Genomic DNA, 19,180 nt, shown 5'->3' on the forward strand with positions numbered 1-19,180 from the left:
AGCATATTAGGTGATGTGCATCTCTGTAATGAGAAGGGGTGTGGTCTAATGACATCAACACCCTATATCAGGTGTGCATAATTATTAGGCAACTTCCTTTCCTTTGGCAAAATGGGTCAAAAGAAGGACTTGACAGGCTCAGAAAAGTCAAAAATAGTGAGATATCTTGCAGAGGGATGCAGCACTCTTAAAATTGCAAAGCTTCTGAAGCGTGATCATCGAACAATCAAGCGTTTCATTCAAAATAGTCAACAGGGTCACAAGAAGCGTGTGGAAAAACCAAGGCGCAAAATAACTGCCCATGAACTGAGAAAAGTCAAGCGTGCAGCTGCCACGATGCCACTTGCCACCAGTTTGGCCATATTTCAGAGCTGCAACATCACTGGAGTGCCCAAAAGCACAAGGTGTGCAATACTCAGAGACATGGCCAAGGTAAGAAAGGCTGAAAGACGACCACCACTGAACAAGACACACAAGCTGAAACGTCAAGACTGGGCCAAGAAATATCTCAAGACTGATTTTTCTTAGGTTTTATGGACTGATGAAATGAGAGTGAGTCTTGATGGGCCAGATGGATGGGCCCGTGGCTGAATTGGTAAAGGGCAGAGAGCTCCAGTCCGACTCAGACGCCAGCAAGGTGGAGGTGAGGTACTGGTTTGGGCTGGTATCATCAAAGATGAGCTTGTGGGGCCTTTTCGGGTTGAGGATGGAGTCAAGCTCAACTCCCAGTCCTACTGCCAGTTCCTGGAAGACACCTTCTTCAAGCAGTGGTACAGGAAGAAGTCTGCATCCTTCAAGAAAAACATGATTTTCATGCAGGACAATGCTCCATCACACGCGTCCAAGTACTCCACAGCGTGGCTGGCAAGAAAGGGTATACAAGAAGGAAATGTAATGACATGGTCTCCTTGTTCACCTGATCTGAACCCCATTGAGAACCTGTGGTCCATCATCAAATGTGAGATTTACAAGGAGGGAAAACAGTACACCTCTCTGAACAGTGTCTGGGAGGCTGTGGTTGCTGCTGCACGCAATGTTGATGGTGAACAGATCAAAACACTGACAGAATCCATGGATGGCAGGCTTTTGAGTGTCCTTGCAAAGAAAGGTGGCTATATTGGTCACTGATTTGTTTTTGTTTTGTTTTCGAATGTCAGAAATGTATATTTGTGAATGTTGAGATGTTATATTGGTTTCACTGGTAATAATAAATAATTGAAATGGGTATATATTTGTTTTTTGTTAAGTTGCCTAATAATTATGCACAGTAATAGTCACCTGCACACACAGATATCCCCCTAACATAGCTAAAACTAAAAACAAACTAAAAACTACTTCCAAAAATATTCAGCTTTGATATTAATGTGTTTTTTGGGTTCATTGAGAACATGGTTGTTGTTCAATAATAAAATTAATCCTCAAAAATACAACTTGCCTAATAATTCTGCACTCCCTGTAAAAGATATTTCAAGGCAATGCCCATGTTAACGTATGGGAGAGAAAGGCCTTGCAATAGTGAAAAACAAATTTAGCAGTATTTTACAATCAGGACATGTAAAACATACCAGTACACGTCCTACTTTTTAAATACACTGCACCCTGCCCATAGCTGCCCTGGGCCTACCACAGGGGTGATTCACATGTAGTAAAAGGAAATTTTTGGACCTGGCAAGCAGATGCACTTGCTAGGTCAAACTGGCAGTTCAAAACTGCCCACGCAGACACTGCTGTGGCAGGTCTGAGACATGTTTACAGGGCTAATCATGTGGGCGTCACAATCAGAGCTGCAGGCCCAATAGTAGCATTTGATTTACAGGCCCTGGGAACACATGGTGCACTATACTAGTGACTTGCAATAAATCAAATATGCCAATAATGGATAAACCAATCACCAATACAATTTAGACAGAGAGAACTTGCACTTTAGCATCGGTCAGCAGTGCACAAAAAAATTCAGCACAGGATAAAAAAAACCAGGAGGTCACAAGCCAAACAAAGACAGGGGAAACCCTGCAGAAAGTTCTATTTCCAGCATGCACCTAAACACAACTAATTTATATGGTGGTCATTTTGTTAATGTGACATAGATCCAACCAAATTATATATTTATTACACTGAATAAATTCTTCAGAGGTGATCAGAAACTACTATCACCATCATCAGAACCACTTACATTATCAAAACACAAAATGAATATGTGATCTAATCCAGCAAATTGCCCCTCTGAGGCCCAGTAGACCAGATCCTACAAGATTTGTGTGTTGCAAGACTTGACTGTGAGACCTTCTGTAAGTTGGCACCAGTTTATTAATCATTTATAATTAACCACGGTATCCTGAACACGATGAAATTATGCCAACAGGCTATCAAACAGCTCCTCAGCGGGCTCATTAAAACATCCCCATCAGCTGCAAAATAAAGGCTATGAGATTTAATTTCATCAAGCTCTGAAAAATGTATATTGTGACACCACCCTTGCCAACATTTTACTAGTGTTTCTAGGATGTTTTGAGTCTACCTTGAATTTAAATCAGTGCACTAAACGAGAGAAGGTACACACACTTGCAAATAAAACATATACAATACAAGTGCAATTACTTCCATTACTAGCATTATTAGGTAAACAAAGCATTGCACTGGCCCTTTTAAATAAAAGTCCCGTTTTTAAGAAGTGAAAACATAATAATTAACCTCAGGGAGACCTCAGATGTAGCACTCAGAGGGATTTGCAGGGCTCCCCATTGCAGGGCAAACTTTTAGAAGCCACAAATAAAAAAAAATATATTCAGGGGGAAATCTGCACTTCAACGAATCAAAATCAAATAAGTATTTATTCAATTATACAAATATAATCATAAAAGTATAAAATATACGGCATAATCTCAACTATAAATCCGTAACAGACTTTGAAAGCTCTACTTTGTTTCAATCATTTGTCTAAAAGAGCCTGTTTGCATCAAGCAAGAGCTTTCCAAGTATAACAATGTTCACCAAATACACTGAGGTGCTTTACGGGAAATTGTATGTAAGAAAATAAAGTGCACAGGCACATTAGAAAGCATCATTGAATGTCCATGGGGCACAGACACTTTCAAGACGTTTCTCATTGCGTAACACATGTGGATGAGGCAACATACGGCAGGAATAAAAGCAGATCTATATTGGTAAAATCCATAATGTTTTAAAATAGGATCCAGGTATTTACGCCTGGGCCATCTGATAAAATTTGCAGAAAAAAGGGAAGTTAGCCAAAGATTGGGGGAGGGATTCACCACAACTGGCAGATCAGGGTAGATTTTGTATCAAACTGACCCAGTGGAAAGGAGAGATGGTCTCTAATGCAGCTTAGGCGAAATTTGGTTAAAACAGCCTGTTCACAAGCATTTTTTTTTTTTTTTTACAGTAGACCGATACAGTTTGGTGCACGTGCCCATTTGAACTGCAACTAAATCTCTCACAGTAGACTTGGGCAGCTCTGTACTCCATTGAATGCCACAAAGCTCAAGTACTGCTCCCTCACCCTAGGATCACTCTCCTCACGTAACAGTGTGGGGTGATGCAAACAGATCAGGTCTGCCTAGGGCTTCTAGTTTCCTTGACATAGCTCAGCCATGGTATCCACTACCAATGTCACAAGCAGAACAATCAGTAGTAACTTCTCAGTTGAGAAATGCTTTCTCATTGTTCCAAATCGAGGTCCAAAGGAGGAATGGGGCAAGCCCCACCAGGTCTGCCACATAAACGAGGCACAGTTCCTCATGTAAGAAATAATGTGGACTACCTGGGCCCTACTCCCGAGAGCCTGCAATAGCTATTCTCCTCCTGTTGGAGCCCGGTGCATTACCGAAAAGCCCCTATTTCTGACCCACAGATCAGAACAGACATATGTTTCAATTTATATATTTCTAGGAGGGTTAAAACTGGTTTACCATAAATGTTTTGAGATACACCATACAAAGCCGCAAGTGAATGGGTAAAACAAGGCAATGATTTGAGATGCAGGGTAACAAAACTGCTTCTAGAGTCAAAGGTCACTACAAGTTAGGGAAATTCAGTCTCCCCTGAAATGCGATTTCTCAATATGGATACGGGACTGACCGTAATACTTTGTTGCCTGCACTCCATATAATGAGTTTTAGATATATTAGTTTCCCATAAACATGACAAAGTAAACCATTGAGCATGTTGGAAAGTAGCATTGCATCGTCTCCATAAAGCTTTGCTGGAACAGGGGTCAAAAGTACTTTTGGGAGGTCCATCCACTTAGCTGATAAAACGGGTGTCGAATTATTTATACATAAAAAACACAAAATCAGTGCCAAGGCACAACACTGCCTTTCGCCTCGAGACTACTCAAAGGTATTGGCACCCTTTCTCTCTGTACCATACCTAACCTAGCCGTTACCCTGGAATGCAGTGCAGTAAGAAATTGATCAAAGGATGGGCAAAACCCATCTCAGGTCATATGTAAGCACTACTTACATCTATAAATGCAAGAAAGAGAGAACCCTTTTTCGCTACTGTAAACTTTCCTCAAATTGAGACACTGTTTCTGCGTTCCCAAACATTACCTTGTTCCATATTGCACCCTACTGGTGACACCAGACTGCTGAACCCAAGAATCTAGTCTAGAGAGGATGATTCAGCAACTTTTACTTCAGAATCCAACAGAGGTATTGGCCGGTAACAACAGGGATCCTGCCTGTTGCATTTCTTAAATATGGGAACTATAACAGCGTGATCCCAAGGAGTTGAAATCCTGTCAAGGGAAACGGCATTCACAACATTTGTGATTATGGGGGGGGCCCACAATGGGAAGTTTTCCTTATATACCAACCTATCAAATGTATATATTCCCAAGCCCACGTACTGCATCTGCCCAGTGGTAGAGCTAATCGAACTTACTTAACTGATGTAGTGTGTCCCTAATGGATTATAGAGTTGATTTGAGACCATGAAATCTTGTTACAGCTCTTTAAAAGCTCCAGTAAATGAGGTAGTTAATACAACCAATGAATATACAAATGAATACTCCAACCAAATATGTAAAGTTTGCTCAGTAATAATAGCTAAAATATGAATGCCCAATGATTGTTTGTCACTTGAGGATCGTCATCAAGAACCCATGCTCTACACCATAAAATGTATCATATGCTACACCAATGATGTAACTTGTCAATGTTATGCGTAACACGTATAACTATTAGCAACACTAAGGTTCCTTCCTCATAAACGTCAATGCTGTTGAGATTTCTGTTCCAAACGACTTCTGAAACACATTATTATAACAATTAAGCTAATGAGCTCATTAGCAAGCTTGTGGATAAAACACAGCCAAGTAACACATGCAGTACACCAAGTAAAATCAGGCAAACAAGGGAAATTACTCTGACAGCTTGATAGCTTGTTGAACTGCCTGTATGTGATATTAATACTAATGAGGATCAATGCAATCCTGAATTGACATCCAAGACCCTGCCTGTTAGGCCTCACAGCATGAAGTATAACTTTGTTGCAATCTCTACATATCCTGAATAATCCAGAGATGAAAAACTAAGCTGTACTTGTGATGAGTTTCAAATGTGATGTTGAATACACATTAACTCGAAGGTGGCACATAAATCGACAACATGTACTTTACAAACCACACATCTATATACAACATTCTATGGAAACGACATACAGATGCCAAGAGGCAAGTGGACTACAAACATGCCCTTTCACTCAAGAATGTGAGGGAATAGTGACTCTGAATACCTTTAAAATCAGACCAACTTGTGGGAGCTCTTGGAGATGTCTAAAGAGGACATACGTGGGAAGTGAAACATATTGTAAACTGCACAAAAGCCTAGATTGTTTGTATAGAGGTTCTTGTTGCCCAAAGGGGTTAGGCAACTAAAACCCGAAATGAAAACAATTTTTTTTTACAGAAAGCAATGGCAACTACTACCAGCTTCGCAGCACCGGTTCTTGTCCAAGCAGGTGTTTGGTACACTTGTGTACTTAAACAGACAAATCGGCAGTCATCAGAAGCAATATATACGTACCACACCGTCATTCTCTAGAGTAAATATGGCAACATGGACTATGATAAGCACCAGGCTGCTGCAAACCAATCTCTAAAGCTTGCTTGCTCTATACAGATTAATTAATGGAGGTGTGGAAATCCCACTGAAGGAAGATTTGGTCAACCTACTGAAACCTAGAAAGAGAACATGTAGCACTGTTAATCACAAATGTATCCTCTAGCCTCAAAAAACCGATTACACCAAACTTTTGCTAAGTAGACAGGTTGCTAGGACTAGCTATTACATGACTGCTGACAAAGAAACTATCAGCATCCAGAGCAGGCACTGCCTGTGTTCAGATAACACATTAAGGATGAGCAGAAGTGAAGAAAAGCTACCCTATACTGACAGACACACCAGTGCTTTGTAAACGGTCAGTAGGCAACACCTTTTCCCTGTTTAAAAGCACCCCCTTATCAACACATTACTAACAAAAACCACAAAAAGAAATTCTGGAAAGGCTTACCTGCAGAGGTGAAAGGGTACACCACCTTTCTCGCAGAGCCACCCAGAGAGATCCAACTGCCTGAACCTAGACAGAAGAGGAAAATCAAATGGATTCAGTGCCAGCTCACTCACCAAACAGTTTCCGAATCCCAGTCCCTCCTCTGGAAAAAAAACTAAATAAACTCTTTTACGGCCGAATCTAGTGCTTAATTTGTAAAGGATTTGGCACTAGGTTCCAAAGGATTTCCCAGAAGGCCATCAGCAACGTAGCTGACTGTCAGGGTTGCCACATACCAAGGTGGCTTAGTATGACCATATCATGATTCTTCCTGCCACCACCTGACCCTCCAATCCACTTTACCTCTGTCTTGGAGGTAATTTTCGTCCTTTCGCTCCCGCCCACCCCCCAAAAAAAAACAGCGCCGGTGGGCAACCACTGGCTCAAATTAAGCACTGCTGTCACCTCAAACCACTATTATTTTTGGGAAAATAAAATATGCAGCCAATTCTTTTTTGCCAACATCAAGATGATCAAGGCTGGATCTAGAATGGCATTGGCAGGCCGAGAACAAAGAGGTGTAGGCCGGCACAGCTCCACTAAAATGATGCTACATCAAACGTCCCTCTAAAAACGGACAGACGAAATCTAAGATGCCACAATCATATTTTAAATTGCTTAGCTTAATTTCTACTCGTATGCAATGTTATTTTGTTTTTGCCCAAGAATATCGACAGGGGCACAATGTGGTAATTAACACAGTGCAAAAACAGGGACAAATGTAAACCTCAAATTTCAACAGGTTCAGAACATCCATAAAACTTTGTTACAGCAATGGGCAAATGTTACAATTGATGTTAAAAAGATATTTCATTCTTTTTACCAATCACGCTTTAAAAGAATAAGTACTCCAAAATAAATGTGTCCAGTTTAACAACACTAATCGGTCTCTCATTTTCAGTCCTTCTACATTTTGGCTGTAGATATTCATTCGGCTCTGTCACCAGTCCGTCAGCAGATCCTCAGCCCCTCGCTGTCGGATTCTCTGACATTGGTCTTGTATGCTCTGGCTGCCCCATTTCCCCTTTCGTGTAAAAGTGCACACTCCAGGTTTCACCACACAATCGTGAACCTTACCACACTGCCTGCTTTGAACCCTTGCTCTGTAACATGCCGAGGGAGGTGGCTGTGGTGGCGGACGCCCCTATTAAGCCCAAGGAGGTGAACAACGTCACTGAAATCTAGGAGAAGCACGTGGCATGCTGGAAGAAAGCAGAGGACTCCAACACGCCCACCAAATGATGCCGAGCCGAGAGAGATGCATTTGCAACACTTGTAGTGAAACTCTTGGCGACTAATCTTAAGTGAACACTTCTTTTCAGAGCGAGTTTTGAGTTGCTAACCAACATCGGGGAGTAGAACTTCAACCTATGCACCCAAAGACTTTACTGACCGCCTTACAAACTCACTGCCATCCCGAAGAGCAGTTCTTCAAATCGATAAACGGCACACATGGGTGGAGCAGAAATGTGAAGGTAGATTAGGAAACAACTTATTGACAACTGCTCTGTTCTCTCATTGAGAAAGTGGCAAACCACACCATCAACGTAGTTCTAGTACCTCACCTGTTTGCAAATGATCAACAACCTGCAAACGGGTCATCCAGATTTCATTTTAGGTCAGCTACATGAGCTCCAAATGCAACACGTTGCTGACTGTACACAGGAAGAGTTGAAGTAAATGGTGAATAATAAGAAACAAACTTAAAAACAGACTGCTTTGGGGTTAAGGACAGGTACAAAGACAGTCCATAGTCACAGAGATGCAACAATCCATCAATGATAACGGCCTGACATATGCTGGAGTCGTTTTCTGACTCAGGCGGGTCCATATATTTCACTGAGTGCCTAAAGACTGGGGCAAACAACATCATTTGAATGGGCCGAGTTGTTTGAGTAAACTATCTGTTTGGGACAGGAATGTACCTGCATTGGGTACAGTCGGTCTACTGTAACTGGAATCCCATTTCCCAAGTCCTACTGTTAGAATTCATTTTGAATTGCTTCGTTTTCTTTACACGTGTAAGTTTGAGCTTTTGTTGTCTCTGAACGCACTGTCTATCACATATGTTATCTTATGTATATTTGTTTAGGTAAAATAAGCCTGGTTCCACGCAATAGGCTTGCAGCTGGTTTCTTTCCCTAACTGGGGCACTGTACTCATTATAATTGTGTGTTCAAATAACTAACTGACCTCGGCTGTGGTATTTTGGGGAGGGAAAGGCTGATATCTATACCTTTGAACCACGTAATCCTTTGAAGGGTCTCAAGAATGTGGGGAGTCAGGCAGCTGCAGAAGGGAGGCAAGGACAAAGCTGGGAATGGAACCAGTGTGTGGAAACTGATTAACTCCTTAAAATATCTGTATGACGTATATCATTATTTACACATTTTATGTATCCTTTGATGTATGAGTATAAATATCACTGTTAAACGCTTTATGCTAGCACACTTTACTTCGGGCCTGGGATGCCAGTGGTAAACCTGTCCTCTTTGCTGCAGCAAAAATAAACAGACCTTTGGTCATTGATTTTTCACTCCGGCTCTCCGTGTCAAAAACTCCTTTGTAAATGCATTTGTAAGTATCTGCAAATATGTGCATTTGACAATTTGGCGCCCGAACAGGGACCTTCCAGTGGATATCTTCAGTGGCTCTGTCAAGAGACGTGCTGCCAGTGGGGGGACGCCGTTCCGGAGGTGTAGATTCCAGGGGCCCCTGCACAAAGACTTAGTTTCAAAAGCAGCTGCATCTTATCCACCGGGCAGGCCTCTCCCCGCTTTCTCATGATGTCCCAGCGAAGTCCCTGAAACATCGGTGTTTATCTTGACTGATTAGTCTGACACGGGCGGCCGGAGAGAAATTCAGGAAAAAGCAGATAGTCAGGTAAGACTGTTCCTCGCTGGCTATTTGTCTGCTTTAACTTGCATTTGAGAGAATAATTGTTTTTGGATAACTTATCATTTTTGGGAATGATTAGTTCTTGGTAAATTTGCATTTGTACAAGGTACCATTTGACAATTTGTATTACACGTGTTTTTCTTGTTTGAGTAATTTGCCCAGGCCTGGAGCAATTTGTAAGTTGGTAAACATTTGAAAAAGGTTTTTTTTTCTTCTTTGGTGCACATTTGAAAAAGGGTTTCTTTGGTGCATGTTACATTTTAAAGTTTGGTGTGTGTTGTCTTTTGAAAATTTAAAAGGTTAGATATGGGAAATAAGAAATGTTGGCAAGGGTTATGTCTTTGTTTTCGCCGAAATCATGTGCCACGTTTAGATAAAAAGCAACCGATCCCAAAAGAGGGAACACCAGGGTGGGACATGTTAAAGGATTATGGTTTAGAGAATAATTTGTATAATAGTATATGGCACAGGTATACTAGACATTGTCCTGACCTCCAGTGGCCAGAGGATGGGTCTTTTGATTTAAAGAAACTAACCTACCTACAGGAATGTTTGTTTCATAAAAAGGCTAGACAACATATGTTTGAGGTATACAGAAAATGGGAAATGGAGGCCAATAAAAGAAAAATTAAATCAGATAAACTGATAGAGAGGGAAAATAGGAGAACCATCATGCAAAAGGCCACCCTTTATCACCAGTCCCAAACCCAGAAAGGGATTGAATCTGAAGATAGAGTCCATAGGGCTCAGGTGGAGGGAAGTTATGTATCAAAGCCAACAGAAACCAAACATGCATTAGAGGAAGATGAGGTAATGCTACAGCTATTAGATAATAGCCCTACTGCACCTCCACCTTACACACCCCCTGCAGTAGCCCAACCTATCATGGGGGCACAGCAACAGCAGCAAGGGCAAGGACACAATTTGGGAAATCCAGGTGCACCACTACAGCAGCATGTGCCACAACCACCACAGCCTCTAGCCCAAGCTACCCCAATAGCCCAAGTCCTAATCCCTCCACCACCTGCCCCACCACTACCAGCCAGCACTGCAAGGTTACAAATAATGTTCCCTGCCCCTAATACCCCAAATGGACAACGCCGACAGTGCACAGCCATACACTCACTTTCACCCATATGGAGCACACCTATTAAGTCGATTTCGCCCCCTAGTACCCGCTCCACTATTGGGGATGGGGAAAAACGGGTTATCAAGAATCAGTCAGAGAACTGGATGTCACATCCTATTTACACCCACACCGATATTATGGACACAATACAACAGATGTCACATTTTGGACAGCAATTAGCACTGCTGTATATGATTGAAAAATTGGAGAGGGATTGGAAGTCTTGTATTACAGATTCTACCCCTCTCCCTTATGAACAAGAATTAAACCAATTATGGCGGGACAGTCTGGCTTGTATTCTTGATAGTAACAGCATAAATGAGGGAGTACGCATTTGTGTCATAGCCAGGGAAGATGTTCTAAATAAATATGACAAGGGGTACCCAATGAGGGAAGTGCACCCTGATATGCCCACTGCAGCTGCAGTTGCAGCAGCAGCTGCCGCCGGACAACCAGCTCCCGGGCCGGTGGCCCAATTTGTCCATATACCATGGAAAAGGGAGGAGGTAATGGCTATAAAGAAAGACTTGCCAGACCCTCGAAAGAATCCAGCTGGATTCTATCGGGACCTTAGAATTGCCATTTCCACCACAACCATGACACTCAAAGACATTGACTATTTTTTTGGTGTTTTATTGGGTCCTGAAGTTTGGCATAAAATTAGAAGAGTAGATGATGCACCTACTTTGGGAAATACATGGGGGGGTTTAGAAGCACGAGAAGCACAAAGGGCACCAGGAACCCTGCCGCATCAGGATATTTTAGATTTACCTAACCGGATATTGACTAAGTTAGAAACTGTTATACCTCTTCAGACTGTGGATTGGGGAAAACTTGCCACTTATAAACAGAAAATAGGTGAAGATGTCCCAGATTATTTTACTAGAATTGAACAAGCTTTCATAGATTTTAGTGGTCAAGACCTCGCCACCGTAACAGGTGTCACACTATTTGTAGAACGCTTTGTTAATGGCCTTCTACCTGAAATATCACAAAAATTAAAAGCAACAGAGAGTTCGTGGATGACGAAGGGACAGGCAGAGATTTTGCAGATGGCACAATACTATGAGAGCAGGTACAAGGAAGAATTAGAAAAGAATGAGAAGTCAGTAAAAGAGTTGAAGAAAAAGGTATTATTACAGCAGGCATACCCTCAGCGGGATACAACCCCTCAGCAAAGGGGTGGCCCACCAAGGGGACGGGGAAGGGGTCGAGGCCGAGGTGCATCTGCACCACCCCAAGACCGCCGATTAAATATCAACCAATGTGCCTACTGTAAGCAGGATGGACATTGGCGTGATACTTGCCCATTACTGGAAGGAAGACAAAGTATGTCACTTCATAGAGGGAACGCGGCAGGTAATGCACGAGGACGAGGAAGAGGTAGAACTGATCAGAATTCGCAGAATGAGAATCAGGTCCCGCGTAACACTAATATTTTTGACAATGCATTTGAACGACAATATTATGCTGATGATTTCTTTTCTGAATCCTACAATTATTAGGACAGCCACAGACAGGGCCAGGGGCGAGTAAGTATTCCTGTAGATCAAAATGGTCCCTACATTGATGTAAAAATCGAAGGAGAGGGCCATAAGTTTCTTCTAGATACTGGTGCCACCAGAACATCTATTGCACATTCTGCAGTCCCCGGGGCTCCCCTGTCTGGGCTTCATACCACATCAATTGGGATTTCTGGAATCCCCGTGGTGAGCCCCATCTCAACACCTATGAGAGTAACTGTAGGCCCATTTACAGTACACACGCCACTCTCTTTAACATCAGGTTGCAATGAAAACTTGTTTGCATTAGATTTGTTAAAGAAATTAAATGCAGTTATTCACTGTTCAATGGATGGTGTCTATGTAACTATGGATAGTGTTTCCCCAACTCGGTGCATGTTTTCACAGGAATACGACTTACCCCCAGAGCTAAAGGAAATAGACCCTCGCTTATGGGCCAAAGGCAAGAATGATGTAGGCATTATGGATATCGACCCTATTGTAATAAAAATCAAACCAGGTGCCCGGTTACCTCGTGTTCCTCAATACAAATTACCTAAATCAAGCGAAAAAGGGCTCAAGGCAGTCATATCTGATCTTGTGCATGCAGGTGTCATAAAGGAAATAGTGAGCAGCCCATGTAACAGTCCAATCCTTCCTGTTGTAAAGAAACGAAATGATGCTAATAGATTAGATGGTGAGCAATCATTTACTGATAACACAGTATATGGATTAGTTATTGATCTCCGAGAAATTAATAAAATAGTAATTCCCCAGTTTCCCGTGGTCCCAGACATGAATAGTCTTTTCACCATGATTCCACCCTCTGCGTGTTTTTTCACCGTAATCGATTTGAAGAATGCGTTCTTTAGCATTCCAATTGCCGAAGAATCTCAATATTTGTTTAGCTTCGCGATTTTTGGTAGATCATTCGCGATGACAAGAATTCCACAGGGATTTGTTGAGTCCCCGAGCATATATAGTCAATGTCTTAAACGTCAATTAGACCAATTCAATCCACCTTCAGGCTCTGCATTGTTGCAGTACATTGATGATATTTTAATTGCCTCAGATTCCATGACACAATGTAAGACTGATACTGTTGCATTATTACATCATTTAGCACCTCTGGGCCATAAGGTGTCCCTTCCAAAATTGCAGTATTGTAGAGAGGAGGTCACCTATCTAGGACACCTCCTCTCTAAGGAGGGAAGGAGATTACATCCAGACAGAATTAAATTGGTTCATACAATGACTGCACCACGCACCCCTTCTGAAGTCCGAGCATTTTTGGGATTTACATCCTTTTGCAGACAGTGGATTCCAAATTTTTCACTTATAGCAAAACCATTGACTGCTCTGACACTTTCAGATGTGCCCTCTCCTGTACCTTGGACTGACAAATGTGAGGAGGCTTTTCAAGATTTAAAAAAGGCGATGTGCTCTGCTCCTGTATTGGGTAATCCGGATTACAGCAAACCATTTGTTTTATTTGTGCATGAAAAGCATGGCTGTACATTGTCTGTTTTGACACAGGATCAAGGTGGGAGACAACGCCCTTGTGCATACTTCTCTTCCACCTTGGACACTGTGGCGCAAGCTTTGCCTACTTGTCTTAGAGGAGTGGCTTCTGCAGCAGCTGCGGTGAAACAAAGTGAAGGGTTTGTTGGTGGCAATCCGCTCACTGTGATGGTTCCTCATGCCGTTGATATTTTGTTAAACAAGACACAGACGCAGCACCTCACCAGTGCTCGTCTAACGGGTTACGAATTAACATTGTTCAGTCCAAATATTACTTTGAAGCGGTGCAATGTCTTGAACCCAGCTACGTTACTACCCCTCCCTCAGGACAATGTGGAATTTGATCATAATTGCATTTTTGCCACTGAGGAAGAAACCAAGGGACGGGTAGACTTAACAGACACTCCCCTATCTGACCCACAGGGAGAGCTGTTTGTAGATGGGTCTTGCTTCAAGTTACCAGATGGTACGACCACTGCAGCCTATGCCGTCACCACAGTCAAAACAGTGGTTGAATCTCATAGAATCCCGCAAAATTCGGCACAGGCTGCAGAATTAATTGCCCTCACCAGAGCTTGTGAAATAAGTGAACATCTTAGTGTTAACATCTACACTGATAGCCAATATGCGTTTGGAGTAGCTCATAATTTTGGGCGACTCTGGGCGAATAGAGGCTTTATCACGTCACATGGCACTACCATTCAGCATGGCAACTTGATTGTGACACTTTTGACTGCTCTCAGCCTGCCCCGTCAGGTCGCAATCATTAAGTGTAGTGCCCACAAAAAAATTACTGATGATATAGGACGAGGAAATGCTTTTGCAGATGCTACAGCGAAAGCAACAGCACGAGCACCATTTGACAATGCATATGTTGAGAGTAGCATCAAGGGAGAACCACAGTACGAAGTATTAGAAAATACCATGCAGTGTGTGAGAGATATTCAAGCAGAAGCAACAGCAGAGGAAAGGGAACAGTGGGAGAAGAACGGTAGACTAGACAGTGAGGGTTGTTACACAGATGACACAGACAGAAGAAGATGGATGTTACCTAATTGTTATGTACACGCTATGGTTACTATGGCCCACAGTCCTGCACACATCAGTGCCCAAGGCATCAAGACAACTTTGGACCATGTTTGGAGTAATCCTCTGATATCCAAAGCTGCTAATAACCTGGTTAAAAGTTGTATGGTGTGTGCAGTGCACAATGCAGGAAAAGGGACCCCTACGCCCCCTGGCCACTTTGCCCCTCCTGATCTCCCCTTTGAAGCTATACAGATGGATTTTATCCACATGGAACCGTGTAACAAACTGAAATACGTGTTAGTGGTAGTATGCATGTTTTCAAAATGGATAGAGGCCTACCCATTAAAAGACAATGGTGCCCTCTCTACCGCCAAAATATTACTAAAAGAATATTTTCCTAGATACGCCTTGCCACGATTAGTCTGGAGTGACAATGGCAGTCATTTTTCTAATGAGGTAATGGAGAAGGTCTGTACCGCCCTTAACATCAAACATCGATTTCATGCTGCAAATCACCCACAATCAGCGGGCCTTGTAGAAAGGTATAATTATACCTTGAAGAGCAAAATAGCTAAGATTTGTGCTGAGACCAACTTAAAATGGCCAGATGCTTTGCCCCTAGCATTAATGTCCATCAGGATGACTGCCAGTAGCAAGTCACGATTATCCCCCTATGAAGTTGTCATGGGGAGGCCAGCCAATATCTGGGGGGTACCACGACCAAAGAAGCTTTCTGAAGTGCAATATCCTTTGTTTGTAGATTACTGTAAACAATTGACTAAAGATTTGCGTTTGATCCACCAACAGGTCAAGGCCAGCCTACCGACTCCTCTTGAAGGCCCTGGTCACCCTTTTAAGCCAGGGGATTGGCTTATGACAAAGAATTTTCAAAGAACCAACAGTCTTCAGCCCAGGTGGCGGGGGCCAGCCCAGGTACTGCTTGCAACACAGACAGCGGTGAAAGTGGAAGGAAGGAAAAACTGGATACATGCTAGCCACTGTAAGCGTGCACCAATTCCACTACAAAGTACTCTAACAGCAGAATTACCATTGTCTCCTGATTACAGCGAAGTAGGGAGACAGGAAACACCTCCACAGGTTTCAAGTGCTACTTCTGCTCCTGAGGTGACACAGCAGCCCAGTGACGAAGAGTTGCTGTTTGAAGATCAACAAACTCATCGATACAACCTGCGTCCTCGCCCATCCAAATGAACAGAATTTTGAAGGTGCGTAAGGTGGTGACCTCTACGAAAAGCTACATTTACATCACCCTGATAGCTCCTAGCCTGGAACTGCAAACTGAGGTCTCTTCTGAATGGCCAAGGAATCCTTTGCTCAGCAGAATACGGCACGCCTGCCTTCGTGAAATACAGTTCCCCGCTTTCACCGCCACCGGCATTTCCGATGCCATTGATGTACCAGCATTAAAACGAGCTATCCTCACTGTTGTTACGCACACTTTGGGCGACGAGGTTGTAAATGACTGTGATGACTAAATTTTCAGCATGAACAGGAACACGGGTGACTAGCCTGTGCAACGACACCAGAACATTGGTCAGAACAATTGTCTCAACGAGAACACAAGTATAGTGGGATGCAGCTTGTGCAACGCTATTCAAGCAGTGGGTAAATGGAGTTAACAGTTCTGTGACTGGCGAGAAAGAAAAAACCAAGTACCAGTTCTACGGAAGCGGCCAGCCATTAGGGTTGGTGCGGTTTGTAGTCCCAGCGGTAAAAAAAAAAAAAAAAAAAAAAAAAAAGAAGGTGCCCTTTTTCTGTTTAATACCCAAGCACATCACTGATCTGGTTGAAACTTGCTGGCCTCCGCCCTCATTTTTGCTGAGACACTGAACGAAACTGACAAACTATACTGAAGACGAACTTTGAAGTATCGCGACTTACTCACCAGGAGTTAAAACTTGAAAAGGAGAAGATAAGGGACCTAGGATCAAGCCAACATCTATTGTCCTGTATTTGAAAAAAACAAAAAAACTTGTTCATGGACCAACCAGTGCAGCCTAACTGCTAGAGTGGAAAGCACGGCGGTGCTGAACCCTAGTGGGTGTGAACATTGAAGGAAAAATCACTTATCTGTATCTATACGTATATGATTATTAGTATAGTGATATCAATATTTTGCATTTACATATTTGGTAATTGTGTGGGTATATTTTTGAACACGCGTAGGCGGTTGAGACGAGTAAAACGGTATCATAGAAAGGTTGTAGGACCAAGGAGGAGAGCACAATAAAATTATGAAAATATATCCATTTGGCAGGACAAATATCCCTCTAGAGAATAGGGAAAAGTGGCCTTATAACTATTTCTACAAAACAACAATGAAGTACCTAGTGACCCTTATGTTAATATGTATAATGTCCAGTGGTGTTGCATCATTGTTGCAAAATCCTACCTTACATCCATTGATAAAGGTTCATGGAAAATTAGCGGAGACATTAAGTCTCACTGACTGCTGGATTTGCCGGCACTTGTCTAGACACCCCGAGGATCCTATAGGCCTTTATGAAGTACCAGTATCACCAAGCGAATATGAAAGAGGGGAAGTGTGTCTTGTACCAAATACCACTTGGAGATGTGACCAACAAGAATATCAATGGTACCCTAGGTGTGCTGTGCTCCCTAATACCCAGGCAGAATACAAGCTCTCCCCGATGCCTGGAGAGAATGCCACACTTAAAATGTTTCCCATATGTTTTGGTACCTATTTTTATGGGCAAAACCCAGAGGCAAAATACATGGGAAAGATCCCTCCTGAACAGTGTGTTTACACTTTGTTATTTGATATAAAAACAGGGAATTGGGATCTTGAAGGAGAGGAGAAAATAGACAGAAATTGGACAGCGTTAATTAATGGGACTCATCAAAATTACACTGTAAATTATTGGAACCTGACTGTGGGAGAAAATGAGATTCTAGTAGATCCAGAAGGATTGTTATATGATCCCTCCAGAGAACAAGATAGAAATGGGAAAAATTCACCTGTAATATTATCCCGGGTTTTCCTTGGCCCCCTCTGGACGGCTAGATGTTCATATGTTGCACCCTGGGCAAATGTATCATTGCTAAATACAATCTGGGAAGATTACAAGTATTGCAATAATTCTGAGCATGACACCCCAGAGGGTGTAGGATTGCCCCGAATAAAATACAGCATTATAAATTCACAAATCCAGGGAGGCATGTACTTCGTATGTGGAAGAACTGCATATAAAGTACTACCTCTAAACTGGGAAGGGATATGTTCACTGGCATATTTGGCACCCAACATTACTGTGATATCAAATATATCATCTTCCCAGCCCCTTAACATGGGGAGTTTTGCACATAGGTACAAACGAGGGACACCCATACTGGAGGAGCGAAAGAATTGGGTATTTCAAGTATTACATGTTCTTATTCCAGGATTTGGAATTTTCGATTTACAACTGGCAATGATGAATATGTCAGCTGAATTAGCCATTGCATTTAATGCCACCAGGGAGGCCATAGGAAGTATACAGATAGAGATAAACTCTGCAGCCCAATTGGCGATACAAAATCGGCTTGCCCTAGACTTGATTACAGTACAACAAGGAGGAGTATGTGTTTTAATCCAACATCAGTACCAGCAAAAGTGCTGTTATTTTGTCAACAAGTCATCAGAGATAGAATTGGATATTGGGAAAATAAAAGAAGCAGTACAGGTATTTGAAAAGGGGGGCCAATATGAAGGAGGCGATTGGAGTTTATCATGGTTATGGTCTTGGTTTGGGGGTTGGGGCTGGTTGTTTAAAGACATACTTTTTATAATAATAGCTATTGTATTGAGTTGTTTATTAGTACAGTGCTTACCTGCTCTCTGTTCCTGTTTAAAATTGTGTAAACTTCCGCCAGTGAAAATACTAGAAACCAATCGAGCTATGATGCAGAGAGAAGAGATAAATTCCCTAATGGCTATTGACCCCACTATCCTCACTACAGATACTGGTTGCTCATACCCATCGGTTGTTTATGTCCCCATGAATGCAAATTTCAATGAAGTAGGAGTAAAATTCAACATATATGAGGAAATTTAGAACTATTCAAACGTTTATTATGTTCAGAAGAAAAAAAAACTCAAAAAGGGTCGATTGTTAGAATTCATTTTGAATTGCTTCGTTTTCTTTACACGTGTAAGTTTGAGCTTTTGTTGTCTCTGAACGCACTGTCTATCACATATGTTATCTTATGTATATTTGTTTAGGTAAAATAAGCCTGGTTCCACGCAATAGGCTTGCAGCTGGTTTCTTTCCCTAACTGGGGCACTGTACTCATTATAATTGTGTGTTCAAATAACTAACTGACCTCGGCTGTGGTATTTTGGGGAGGGAAAGGCTGATATCTATACCTTTGAACCACGTAATCCTTTGAAGGGTCTCAAGAATGTGGGGAGTCAGGCAGCTGCAGAAGGGAGGCAAGGACAAAGCTGGGAATGGAACCAGTGTGTGGAAACTGATTAACTCCTTAAAATATCTGTATGACGTATATC

General features: G+C 42.2%; 1 protein-coding gene across 8 annotated transcripts in view; it reads right to left on the reverse strand.

Annotated features, from left to right (window-relative positions):
- Positions 1-19,180, reverse strand: part of DIP2C (disco interacting protein 2 homolog C) — a 1,002,241-nt gene that overhangs the window by 457,909 nt on the left and 525,152 nt on the right. For 6 of the 8 annotated variants that reach the window (XM_069211176.1, XM_069211178.1, XM_069211172.1 and 3 more), the window contains one exon: positions 6,535-6,600. The exons of the other annotated variants lie outside the window; for them this stretch is intronic. In XM_069211176.1, the coding sequence (XP_069067277.1) occupies positions 6,535-6,600 (66 nt within the window). The remainder of the gene's footprint in view (positions 1-6,534; positions 6,601-19,180) is intronic. 8 annotated transcript variants of the gene reach the window in all.

Source organism: Pleurodeles waltl, chromosome 10 (genome assembly GCF_031143425.1).
Source record: "Pleurodeles waltl isolate 20211129_DDA chromosome 10, aPleWal1.hap1.20221129, whole genome shotgun sequence".
Taxonomy (NCBI): Eukaryota; Metazoa; Chordata; class Amphibia; order Caudata; family Salamandridae; genus Pleurodeles; species Pleurodeles waltl.